The sequence below is a fragment of the Anarhichas minor genome, unplaced genomic scaffold (assembly GCF_050575085.1).
Source record: "Anarhichas minor isolate MPS153535 unplaced genomic scaffold, ASM5057508v1 ptg000022l, whole genome shotgun sequence".
NCBI lineage: Eukaryota > Metazoa > Chordata > Actinopteri > Perciformes > Anarhichadidae > Anarhichas > Anarhichas minor.
Window position 1 is genome coordinate 655,692 of NW_027466468.1, and position 12,578 is coordinate 668,269.

Here is a 12,578-nt window from a genome sequence, read left to right on the forward strand (position 1 = left end):
TCGGATTGAGCTGAAAGAAAATTGGTCAGAAGCGATGCGCTGGTGTGCGCTGGGGTAATTGACCAATTTGTGGGATTTTGTTTTTAGATGGCCATGGCTTGGTGAGCCCTGGTCTACTGTAAGTGATCTCTCACAGTAAATGTCATATGCGGTCAAGTAGCCACCTGGGCGGATCCAAAGAGGTCCACCCGTTGAGAAGTCAGTCCTCTCGGATTTTTCTCGGTTTGAACCAGATTGATTTTGCAGTTGTCTTTGTAGATCTGGAGAGATTTTTGAGTCCACACAACACATCCGCACATTTGACGATATGACCACTTTGCACTGCACGGAGCGAGCGGGATCCTGGGAGGTCTGCAGCATAAGACTCAGTTCCACCAGAAATCCACATTTGGTTGGCAAATTATTCACAAGGTATCAGTTGTCCTTCACCACACGTTGGAATTCGCAACCCTGCCTCATATTTTTGAGCCATTATACACTTGGTTAAATCATCAAATAATGTTACTTTAGACACTGTCAGAAAATGATCCAGGGATGCTGAATGTAAATTGGCAGTTGCACTCAATATTTGAAGTGGTGTTGACCCCAAAAAGTCAACAGTGCTTTTCAAACTACGCATGGCTACGGAGCTTTTTCTTCTCTTTTTTAAAAGATTTGATGTTTTTATTACTTGAGCGGTAGCAGCTAATGGAGGCCTTCAAAAGGAAGTGGTAGTTGTTTGAAGTGGTGGTTCTGATACAGGACTCTCTTTCATCACAGTGGGACACTGTCTCTGAGCTTTAATGGAAATCATAATGCATGTTCATAACTGCCCAAAGGTAAAGGACTGGATCCCGTCTGCATGCCAAGCCCCACGTAGTGTTTTGGTGTTATTAAACTGAGGTGTGAAGTTCGCTGAATTTTGCAACTACCGTACCCATAAAGACACATTTATACGACTCTAAATGTATGTTGGTAATTGTCAGAGAAAACAGAATTATTGAACACACGTGCATTTTGATTTACATTTTATTTTACATTTTATTCACACCAATCATTTCAAAGTACTGGTTGTCAATGTCTTTAGTTTCATTGAGTTTAAACTTTATAGCATCTCACCTTGAGGCAGATCTGAGATGATCGCCCTGGTTATTTTGTCTCTGTAAGGTCATTTTCCACTGAGTCTCTTTGAAGGCACTTTTATTAACAGCAGCAATGCCATTTTCAATAGATCAGGGAAGTTCTGGGAAGCCGGCATCTCCATCAGCCTCCATGTCTCCGTACAGAGGAGATCCCTAACCCCAGACAGACTCAGAGACATCCCAAAACGTTTTTTAGAACTAGCTAAAAAAGGACAACAAAGACCACTAAAAACAGGTTTCCAACCCAACGAAAAAGCAAACAAAGACAAAGGGCTTGTTTTTGCAGAAGCTCTACCATGTCAGAGCTATCATTAAAAGCCCCTTTAACCATCAGGAGCCGATGGGCATTCAATCTCTATTTCCTAAATGAGGGGTCGCCTGAGATGGAGGTCTTAAAAACCTGATGTTGCCTCTCACCTGGGTCCCTTTGTTCTCCCGCCAGCTTTATGGCTACATGGAAAGCGAGCCGCTCACCCTGCAGCTGTTCATCGGGACCGCAGACGACCGCCTCCTGCGACCACATGCCTTCTACCAGGTTCACCGCATCACTGGCAAAACCGTCTCCACCGCCAGCCATGAAGTCATGCAATCCAACACCAAAGTTCTGGAGATCCCTCTGCTGCCTGAAAACAACATGAGAGCCATGTGAGTGCCCTTAGACCTTCACAAGTCGCCTATCAGTCTTTTACTTTCGACTCTCTTCACCAGTAACTCTTTTCTTTAAAATGCACCCACAATAACACACACTGGCTTCTTTCTCTCAGCACTTTCCTCTTTGCTTAGGTTCTACAAACAGAATTCCCGATGATAGGTTTACAGCACACACTTCTGAATAGGCCTTCAACAGTGAGAGCCGTGCTTTGACTCCCAGAGATGCATGATTTCTAAGGAAATGAAATAGGCACTTGGGTGACTTAGGACTCTAAAGTTGAGAGGCTTGCAGTTGTAAAGTAAATGTTTTACGAGGAGCACTCACGAACGTTTTGTGGGGAATTTTTTGCCCAAATAATAACTTAAAAAGTAACAACCGGACTAGAGCCATGAATCGCTGAGAGACACATGGTTGTCCAGTAGGATGTAGTCCCATTACATAAGGCCTGGCCAATATTTGCCAACAAGTTGAATGTATTAGAACACCACTACTGAAGTAAAAGCTCTGCTGAAAGGAATTCCGCACCCCTCAATTGTGATCCAGAAATGTTTGATGCTCACAATTTCTCCCTTAGCCCTGTGGCTTGCAATGTGCAATAAAACAAAAAACTGGCACTCATCACGAACAGAACTTGCAATTGTGGTAGACATTTAGCAATAGCAAAACAATGGCAATTAAGATCAATTTAAAATGTATAAAGGAATAAAAAGTGCACAAAATCACTCTTGGTGTATAATTACAATCTTGAATGCACACATATGCTTATTAAAACCCAAGTAAATATAGGCCTTCATAGCAGACATTTTGACTTGCCATAGTAGGAACAACACAGGTGTTGCTAATAGCAGTAACGATGGTGGTGTTCAATTCAAGTGCCCAAGTAAGCCATGAAGGTGTGAGGAACTATAGGTAATCTAAATTAACACCAGTGGCAGTCTGTAACACTATGCCTAAAAATAGACTATGTGAGTGTAAGTACGAAAAGTTTGAAAACCTCTGAATCCATTTGAAAGCTGTTGTGCTTGATTCATATCCACTAACAAACAGCAGCATTGTTAGCCAACTCCGAAGCCCTTGAAGGTTGTGCTAATGCACAATTTGCCGTTACCTGATTAAATTTGCTAATATGAATGTGAGCAAACATTTGTGTTCAGCATAAGATGAGCTCGCCAGCAAGCTAGGTTTCTTTGCCAGTCAGGAAGGCTGTCTGCTCCTTTTGACTTCCTGTGGTCTGTGAGCTCAAACAGAAATGAACAGACACATTTTACTTTGTGAAAGAGTGCCCGAAGTCCTCTCCTAAATACGACCTTAGTCTACCTTTAAAAAGAAGTTAGCATCGGTTTGTAGCCTGAGGTAAATCAGCCTTGGCCTCTCTCTTCCTCCAGACCTGCAGTAGGGGCCTGTGCTCTGCAGTGTGTCCAGGCAGTAGCTCCTGTCCTGGGGCTCCATTCAGACTAAGCTGCAGTGGATTTTGTTGGACTGGGGCCCAGAGCTCTGTGTTATGGATACAACCACTGTATCCGAACATAGGTTACATAAGACCGTTACCTCTTACTGCGCCTCAGGTTTATCCTACTGGTTTGAAAAATGTAAAATACGGATTAGTTATGATTTAATGAATCTCTATTTTCTTGGGACATTTTTTCATGATTGTTGAAATGCAGGAGATTCTGAATATATTCATAGGACATAAGAGTTTCCTGACTGGACAGTGGCCTGCTTTTGCTGTGCATGGGTGATTTTAACATCCGTAGGCTACCGCCTTACAATATCTTTTCCAACGATACCACAATATCCCTTATATTGTATCACATTTAGGGGCGCTCCTCACCCATTTGACTTAACGCGTCCCTTAGGATGAACACGATATTGAAAAAATATTCGAGGAGGAAGTTTCTGTTCCCCTTTGTCGTCAGCGCACACGCGCGGAAGAGGAGTGAAAGTTCTCTCTTTCTCCCCTGACTGTCTGAAAGGTCAATGAAAAGCCGTCAACTGTCTCTTTCCACTGAGCTGTTTAACAGTCGTCTTGATAACGCAGCATCCATCTCCCTGCTCTCGTGCCAGCGATCATTGCTCGCTGTGTGGGATGCGGACAGTCGAGAACTGCAATCAAACTTTCAGACAGTTTCAATCAGTCTTTCTTTCCTACTCTTGGAAAATCCATCTCATGCACGTACACCTACAGTAGCTCAATTTAAAGTAAAGTGCATGCTTCTACAAATGAATATACTGTATGATCATAAATACATGTAACCTAATCACTAAGGGGATGCTTAGAATAGGTTTTTGACTGTTACATCTACAGTAACTATGAAAGAGTTGTTTAATAGCTCACATATTGAGCATGTCTAGTCTAAACATTTCCTTGCTGGAGATTCATCCTGTGTTTATTTTAAAACTGCATGCATCACACAACACTTGCATCATGCGAGGCTGATAAAGAGTGGGTAGCCAGCGTTGCATATCGTTTTTTTTTTATTATTTATTCAAATTGTCCAAACCAAAGTAAAAGGGGAGAAATGGATTGGTATAAAACCTGACATTTACCCTGTTCCAGGAATAGTGCCAAAAAAGCTACCATGTAAAATAACAGAAGTGCCAAACCATATCCCATTCGTATTCGCTCACTTTTTTTTTTTGCCAGCCACACTAGTTTTATTTAAATTCATGAAAGGCCACGTCTGAAAATGAATGCCTTTTTTCCACTCAGAAAAGGGAAAGAAAATTCACCCCTTTTGCCTTCCAAATTGTGAAACGAAATAAAGACAGACAGCTTAGAAAAGAGTCTATTGCTACACGTGGCAATGATTAGCAGAGGGTTTTCAACCCTGAACATATGAAGCGTAAGGCTCCAATGGTGTGAAGGGACCGGAGAGGCTTGGTGCGCTCAGCTTAGTAATAAAAGTGACTTTGTGTATACCGGCTGCAGCTGATGGGACCGTGTTTGATGGCGCGCTCAGTCCCGAGGATTCCTCCAGAGAGAGCTGCTAATTCTTGGACCACCGTGACCCTTTAAAACTGTGACGTGAAGTCATTAATGTCCAACTCTGTCTTTGATGACACGCAGTATTAATAACGACGCGGTCATGCTCCAGTGGACCTCCAGAGCTTGATCTGTAACACCAGCGGGCTTCTCGGCACACTGTCGTTTATGTTGAAACAGCCAGAGTCATCAAATTTGCTCCCATTTCACTTCTTTGTCCATACTCTCTGTTGAAGATCTTGTGTTGGGGAGTATCCTGCATGATTACACCAGGTGCAGTAACAGGGAAAGCCAGTTGTTTTGTAGAAGCACACAGGTCTGCCTAAAAACAAAAACAAAAAAGAACGTAATTCTTCCATTATCTTGAATGTCATCTTTGAAATATGGTGTTAAATTTGACCCTTCCCCGCCTCTGTCCTAGAATTGATTGTGCAGGGATCCTGAAGCTGCGCAATTCGGACATCGAGCTTCGCAAAGGAGAGACAGACATCGGACGTAAGAACACACGCGTGAGACTGGTGTTCCGTGTGCACATCAACCAGCCCAACGGCAGGACGCTGTCCCTGCAGGCTTCTTCCAACCCCATCGAATGCTGTGAGTTGCACAGAAATAAACTGGCACGCCTGCTCTCTTTGCTCGCCACTTAAGGAAAAGGTGGCATCTATTGTTGTAATCCAATAAACCCAGCTGTTGTTTTACTACCTGCTGGAGCAAATTCAGTGCCCCTGCAGCCAATAAGCTTTATGTGATCAAAGCAATTTGGCCAAAGCAATAGATGCATTGTACGTGATGCCAGACACACGTGTTATCTGTTTCAACTCACATTTTATGACTGAATGCACAAGTTATTGTGGTAAGACTACCCCATTAGCACAGGTTCCACAAAGGTCATTTGCCAGCCTCTGGTTTTGGCACGGTTGACTGAGCGCATTGAAAGAAACCTTTGTGTCTTTGTCATTCATTTGTGTATGAAGGTGTGCTGTTATTTGTACCCAGGAAAGCCAATTAAAGGTAAGAGGTGAGACAGAGCTGGCATTATAGTTTATAGTCTAAAGTGGATGTTAATCTGAGTTGGTTCATCATTACTGAGAAAGGTTTATGCAGTGAATTTAAGATTTCTTTAGCGCGTAAGCGTAAGTTCCCATTTCTGAAATGATGCAGTGGGATAATATATTTAATAGAATAGTTACTCTGGCTGTGAATCTGATCACCAAATCCTAGAGGCTAAAGCCGACTAGCTAGCCACAGTTACAGAAAGCAGAGACAGGTGGTTGGCGATAGGCCTCTCGATGGAAAATACTGACTTAAGGATCAGATCATGAAAATGTTGTTTTGATCAGTCGTCCGCCTTTTTTCGATGTCATTTAAAGTGCAGCTGTTGGCCAAAACCCTCTTAGCTCGAGGTCATGAAATCATCATAATAAAGTTGATAAGTCTGTTTTACTGCTGTTTGACTGGCTGTGTGCCGGGCTTGTGCTTCATGGAGTGGATGGAGATAAGCCAGTGAGTTTATGTGGGGCTCCTCACACACACACACTGTATTGAAATGTGTGTGTCCCTCTCCCGCAGCCCAGCGCTCAGCTCAGGAGCTTCCACTGGTGGAGAAGCAGACTGTGGATAGTTACCCTGCCACCGGAGGCAAAATGATGCTCCTGAGTGGCCTCAACTTCCTCCCTGACTCCAAGGTGGTGTTCGTGGAGAAGGCCCAGGGTAAGCAGCCGTTACCCGGCCATGTTTACTGCCTCTCAATCTCCCCTCTTAATATCTATTTTCAAATGTCTCTCTCTCCCTTTTTCCCTCGTCGCATTTCCTCCGTCTCTCCTCCCGTCAAAATAGAGCAGGCCCCGCCAGAGAGCCACATGTGGTGTGCATTAAGCCACTATATTTTTAACCAAAGCGTATTTACATTTGCTGAAGTTTCCATTGCCTGTTCGCTGGTGCTCGCCACAAGTTAAGGAATGAATCACAACCAGGGCATGTGCAACGTCTCTTTCTCTCACTTTCCCTCTCTCCCCTCCCTCCCTCCCTCCCTCCCTCCCTGACTCCCTTGCTTTTGACATTTAACCATCTCCCTTACTCTTACTGCTGTAGCTCCCTCTTTCACCCATTCTACCGGATACTCACCGCGGCAGTGAAGTGCAAAGTTGCAAGTGAATGATCGTTTCCTTGATTTCCACCCACTTAATCAAAGCAAAGGTCAAGCACAGTGAAGTTTGCTGAAACACAATGTTGATGAGCGATAAGTAAGGAAGGATGTGGGAGGCATCTCTGATGCTATCCACCAATTGATTAATCATGGATTTCTGGTGATGACTCCTTGTTACACTCAGAAATACTTACACTTTCACATCGACTTTTCCTTTTTTTATTCTAGATTAAGGTCACCAAGAGGTTTTTGGTCAGCGCAGTGAAATAAAAAGACAGACAAAACAAGCCCCGAGCATCAGAGGATGACCTTCTCTGCAGGCCTAAGTGCATGAATAAATGACATTTTTATTATTGTGTCATGCATGCAACCATGTCCAACTCACATGGGCGTACGAGACACAGTCCTTAAAAGTCAAATTCAATCTGCTATATTTCCAAACAGTACTACAACAAGAAGCCCCAAAATAGAGATATTAGAGTTAACATTTTGATGCAAAATAGACATTTATGAATCTCCCCAGCATATAGTACACGGCAAATGAGACTAGCTTCTCCCAAATCTCATTTCAGCTGTTTACTTGCTATTAACTAGGTAAGAAGGTTAATTAGAAAACTACTGAATTAATTACTTAAATCAATAGAGAATACTTGAAACCTTCATGACTGCTTCAACATAGCTCTTGTAAAATCGAGTCTCAACATTAGAAGGGAAAAGAAAGGCTTCAATAATGCTGAATTTCCCAAAAAAATATAAAAAATGTCCTTCAGTGTCTTCAAAATAAGACGAGCTAAAACACTTGCACACTCTTAAGCGCCTTAGGGGTTCAGGGATAGGTAGAGATGGGGTGAAGGGAGGTGGATGAACTTGGTAATACGGGGTCTCCCTCCTCCTGGCTTTACTTAGTCATGGAGGGGGATCCCCTTGAGAGGAAAGCCCATACATACACAACACCTCCGCCTCTCCTCTCACTGCTATTTGAGACTCATAACCCCTTCAAGGTTGTGTTACCCTTTTTTCACCCCCTCACTGACTACCCTGGGCTCTCCGTTTCCTCTTATTCTCTCCTTTCACTCCCTCATCCTCCAATTCTTCTTACCTCTATCCTCGATACCCGTTAAAGACATTAGCCGGCGTGGAGCTCTGCGCTAGCGGGATCCCCACACTCGCGCCTGCCATCGACATTTCAGTGGTTTGTTTTCCGTCTCTGCGGTGCGGAGAAGGAGAGAGAGAGAGATCGAAAGAGAGGTTGTCTGTCTACTACTTAGTCTGCCTTTATGTAAACTTTAATGACCCACCACTTCCAGGGTCTCCAAAGTCAAAAAGCCCATTACAGACAGAGCAACACACTACACGCATGCACACACACTGGAACGCACACATCACTCACTAATGGCAACTATCTAGGAGCAAGTATGAGTGTGGAAAAGTGCTTATGTCCCGAATATACTGCAAAATATTGTCTTTTGGCATTTTAATCGGAGAATCCCGCTGTTCCATAATGGTTCTCAGACTTAAAATTGCTCCTGTTGATTTAGAAGGACCAAACTGGTATGAGGAAAAAAAAATGAACCCAATAAAATTATAATTATATTACAGATTTCTTCTATAACTTTGGTTTTATTTTCCTTTGGAAAAGTTCATGACTAAATGCACCCATGAAATACAGAGCATTGCGCCGCAATAATTACTAGTCGCAGACGTGTGCTTATACACACAGTGGGCACACTTTATGCACATGCGCACACGCACAGCCGAGCTCTTTGTACGGCATGACACCAATCACTTATTTTGCCACAGTGGTGACAGCCATTACTGTTGCTGCCATCAGAGATCAGGACGGCTGCTCATTTTCCAAAATTGACTCCAATAAACACCTTCCAGAAAATTCCACAAATCCTAAGGAGCAACAGACGGTTTTTTCGAGTGTCCCAATCCAACTCTTGTGAACGATTAAATGGCCCAAGTCGAGTCAGAGGGAGATCACAAACAGCGCAAAAGCCTATTAGCCCAAATGAGACAGCCATGAATCATAAATACATGTATTTCTTTAACTGTTTCCATTTGCTTTCACACACTCAAGGATGTAGCTGCTTTTAGCTCAAACATACCCAGATGACTGTTTTGGAATTGCCCGCTTTGAAAACAAGAGGAGATGTCAATTCATTATTGGACTCCTAAATAATGGATGACATCAACATTTGAGAGATTGTCCCATTAACAGTTTCTGGTTAAGCGATGAGAACAGGGACCCCAAAATCATCCACTAGTCCTTGGCAAATCATTGACTCAAATCATCAAAATCATCCTAGTTTACACTGGTTTTAGGGGCCTCTGGAATCATCTTAACAGTGAGAAAAGTATTAGCTGCCAGCTGCCAGGGTGGATTTAAGTGAAACAGATTTTTTTTTAAAGCTAGAAATCAATCAATGAAAAGGCAAATAGTAAACTCCATCTGACAGGAGGTTAAGTTAAATGTTTAAAGTAAGAACTACTTTATGCATCTGCCTAATATTATGTGAGCATACAGTAGTGTGTGCTTGACTAGTACATAATGCACCAGTGCGAATGATCATAGATGGGCAGATTTGTTGTTATCTCTAAAGCAGGAAAAACCCTGCATATGTGTTTTCTTTTAACCTGCTGTACAGTTAAATCATGTCTCTCACTGCCACTAAACTGCTTCTCTCCTTCACTCTGTGTTGTTTTGATTGTCTGTCTTCTGCCCCCCCCCCTGAGACGCCCTTAGTATCAAATGAGCAGAGCTCATAGCTGTCACCACTGCGGGAGACCTTAATGCGCCTTGAAAAATAATTACTTCTACTTTTCAAATGCCACGTCCATCCCCTCTGCTCCACTTCGTCACCCACAGGATAACTGATGCAAACTGTGTGCCTCCACTGCATGTGTGTGTGTGTGTGTGTGTGTGTGTGTGTGTGTATGTGTTTGTTGTTGTGTACGTGGGCGCGCGCTATTGCTGTTCGCCTGCGGGCCTGTTTGCGTTGTTCGGTAGGAAGTGTTTTCAGTGAGTCATCCGCAAGGGGTTCCCTGTGGAGGGGTGAAACGGAAAAGGCAAGACCCTCAGAGAGATGAGAAAGAGGAGAGGAAGAGGAGAGGAAGAGGGGAAGCAAACAAAAATGGACAGGGCGTCCTTAGAAGTCCTGTTTGTGACCTTGTGTACTGAGACATCGGAGGGTAGAAGTGATCACATGCTGCTCTCATCTTGACTTGTTTAGTGAACGAATGCCAGGAGTAGGGTCATGTGACTTTTATACAGTGAATAAACTTTATTTGTTCCTTCAATGGATGAATCAATTTAACTGCTCTTCCTAGTTTTTTTGTTCATCACAGACCACACATAGAGAGAGCAAATGAATCGGACTGTAGCTGGATAATGATAGACTCAAGAACCTCAAGTCCACATCTTTCTTTCTGCTGTAATGTAAACATTATTTTCAATGGTAATTATTGTTGACATGTATTTTTAATAGGCCTTATCTTTTTTTTCTCTGCCGTGGAGAGTTGTACCCTCCACGTAGCCGCAATGTGGGCGTTTATGAAACTTTCCATCTTTTTTTTTGTTGCATCGTCGTGCTTGGTTTTTTATTATATGTATGTCTTGAGGTTGTGTCAGTGTTTCGGTTTGGCCGAACCGCTCTTTTGGCGCAGGAGTTGGAGGACATACCTGGCGCACCTATTGCAGTGTGCGTTCTGGCTTGCCCTGCTTTCCATGGATGGAATGAGTGCTAGAGGCAGGGAAAATAGAGACAGACAGACAGACAGACGGAGGGAGGGCTGGGGAAAGCCTACACTCTGACTCAGAGGGGAGGTGAGGGAATTCCCTGGTGAGCTCGATAGTTTTTACATCTGGTCGGATTGGAGCGTTGCCGAGAGCTCGGCAGCACCACACACATGCCTGGACTGCAGCAGGGAGAAGTCTGGTCTTCACCTCTGCTTCAGGACCAAGAGAAGTCTGAGCTACAGTTTAATCTGTAACATTAGGACAGAAGAGTCCACAGCAATACCCTTTGGCTATTTCCCTTGTCATGTGGAGACTCCTCAGCAAAAGGGCTGAACTATTTGGATCCTCATGCCTTTTTAATTCGAGGAACGCAGACCTCACTGTCTGTGATCTGTACTGTTCGAGTTCATTCATAGACTGTTTATACTTCGTTGAACACTTCTACAGTAGACAAGTCTAAACACCAGACTAATCGGTCGATGTATTGTACTTCTAGCGGTATGTCTAGACTGCCCTTTGGCTTCAGGCTAGAACAACCTGCATAATCTTGGCTCATATTTTGCCACTATGGCAGTGTACGGTCATCCTCCACCCCTGCTTCAGGCTAGAGATTAGAGCAGTGTGAGTTTCAGTATCCTGTCTAATTAGGATGATATACTGCACCAAAATCAATGAGTATGTGCAATAATTGTAGTTCCAAGAGGAGCCCTCTAACAGAGCTGGAGGGACTTAACCTCTCATGCTCTTTGCCATCCGCCATAAAGCATCGAGTAACTACTGCTGTGCCTGAGAGGAACGGATGGGTCGCTACCCCAAAAGAGCGAACCATGACATACAGTATTGGAAGGGAAGAGCATTCGAGAGCATTTTGATTGCCTCTCAACATGGCGGCGCCCCAGCCGGCGGCTCATAGTTAACGGTGCTAAAAGCGCTAACAGTACAAAGTACGGCAAACGACAGAACTAACAGTGTTTACCTGAGGATGGACCGGAAAAGCATTTTGTCTGCAAATAGTTCAGAGCAGCTAACCGTGCTAACAGGGCTAACATTGCAAACAACTGCAACAGTGCTGACGGCTAATAGTGTTTACCTGAGAACCGGAGGGCGTGCGCTACGCTTTCCACAAAGACGCCATCGGCGGCGTCCATGAGGTAGCCACATGCACTAAAAGACATGCGCTGCCGGCCTGGCTATGTAAACACAGCATAGAGAAGCTCAGAATAACAGCCCACACAGAGGGAGAGTGACTTACCCACTCAGGTAGACATTACTCTATTATATTTTTACATATTTGTTAACTGCTATGTTAATGACCTGAATGTCGTCGCTCACCATACAGTCAGTTTAAGGCTCTGTCAGTAAGGGTCTTGCAGTGACCCTTCCCTAGGTTCTGATATACTGTGCAACACACCATGGAGAGCAACCAACCATGATGGCTTCCATGTGAACACAAATACTATACGAATGTAAATGTCTGGATGGTGTTCCAGCCATCATTCTCCGTTTTTAGATCCTTTTCAGACTCAATGCCACACAGCTGGAGCCTTGATAAAAGGAAAAAAATCTGTCTCTACTGGCCGCCGTCCTCCTCAGCCTGCACCCACGGGTCAAGTCAGCTCACGCTTTCCCTGTTTTACACCAAGAATAACTCACTTTCTGACTATAAACCCATCACGGATCTACTGTCAGGTCTTGATTTATACAGAAGCCTCTCAATTTGAAGCAGCCTCACCTTTCTCCAGTTTCACCACTCCTCAGATTGGCAGAGGTCAGGTGCATCAGAGGGGAAAGCAGCTGCACCTCTGGGATCAGTCACGGGGGAACCCCTTTTTGGCTTTTTGGCCTTTTAGGTTTGCTCCTCATTGGACAACCAATTGATGTGAAACTATGTGTAAAACTACTTAAGTATTTTACTTTTGGGTAGGAACAGCAAA

At 43.8% G+C, this 12,578-nt stretch overlaps 1 protein-coding gene across 1 annotated transcript in view; it reads left to right on the top strand.

Annotated features, from left to right (window-relative positions):
- LOC142955197 (nuclear factor of activated T-cells, cytoplasmic 1-like) overlaps window positions 1-12,578 on the top strand; it is a 59,161-nt gene that overhangs the window by 13,144 nt on the left and 33,439 nt on the right. The window contains exons 4-6 of the mRNA XM_076096643.1: window positions 1,564-1,766; window positions 5,178-5,350; window positions 6,326-6,466. Of these exons, the coding sequence (XP_075952758.1) occupies window positions 1,564-1,766; window positions 5,178-5,350; window positions 6,326-6,466 (517 nt within the window). The remainder of the gene's footprint in view (window positions 1-1,563; window positions 1,767-5,177; window positions 5,351-6,325; window positions 6,467-12,578) is intronic.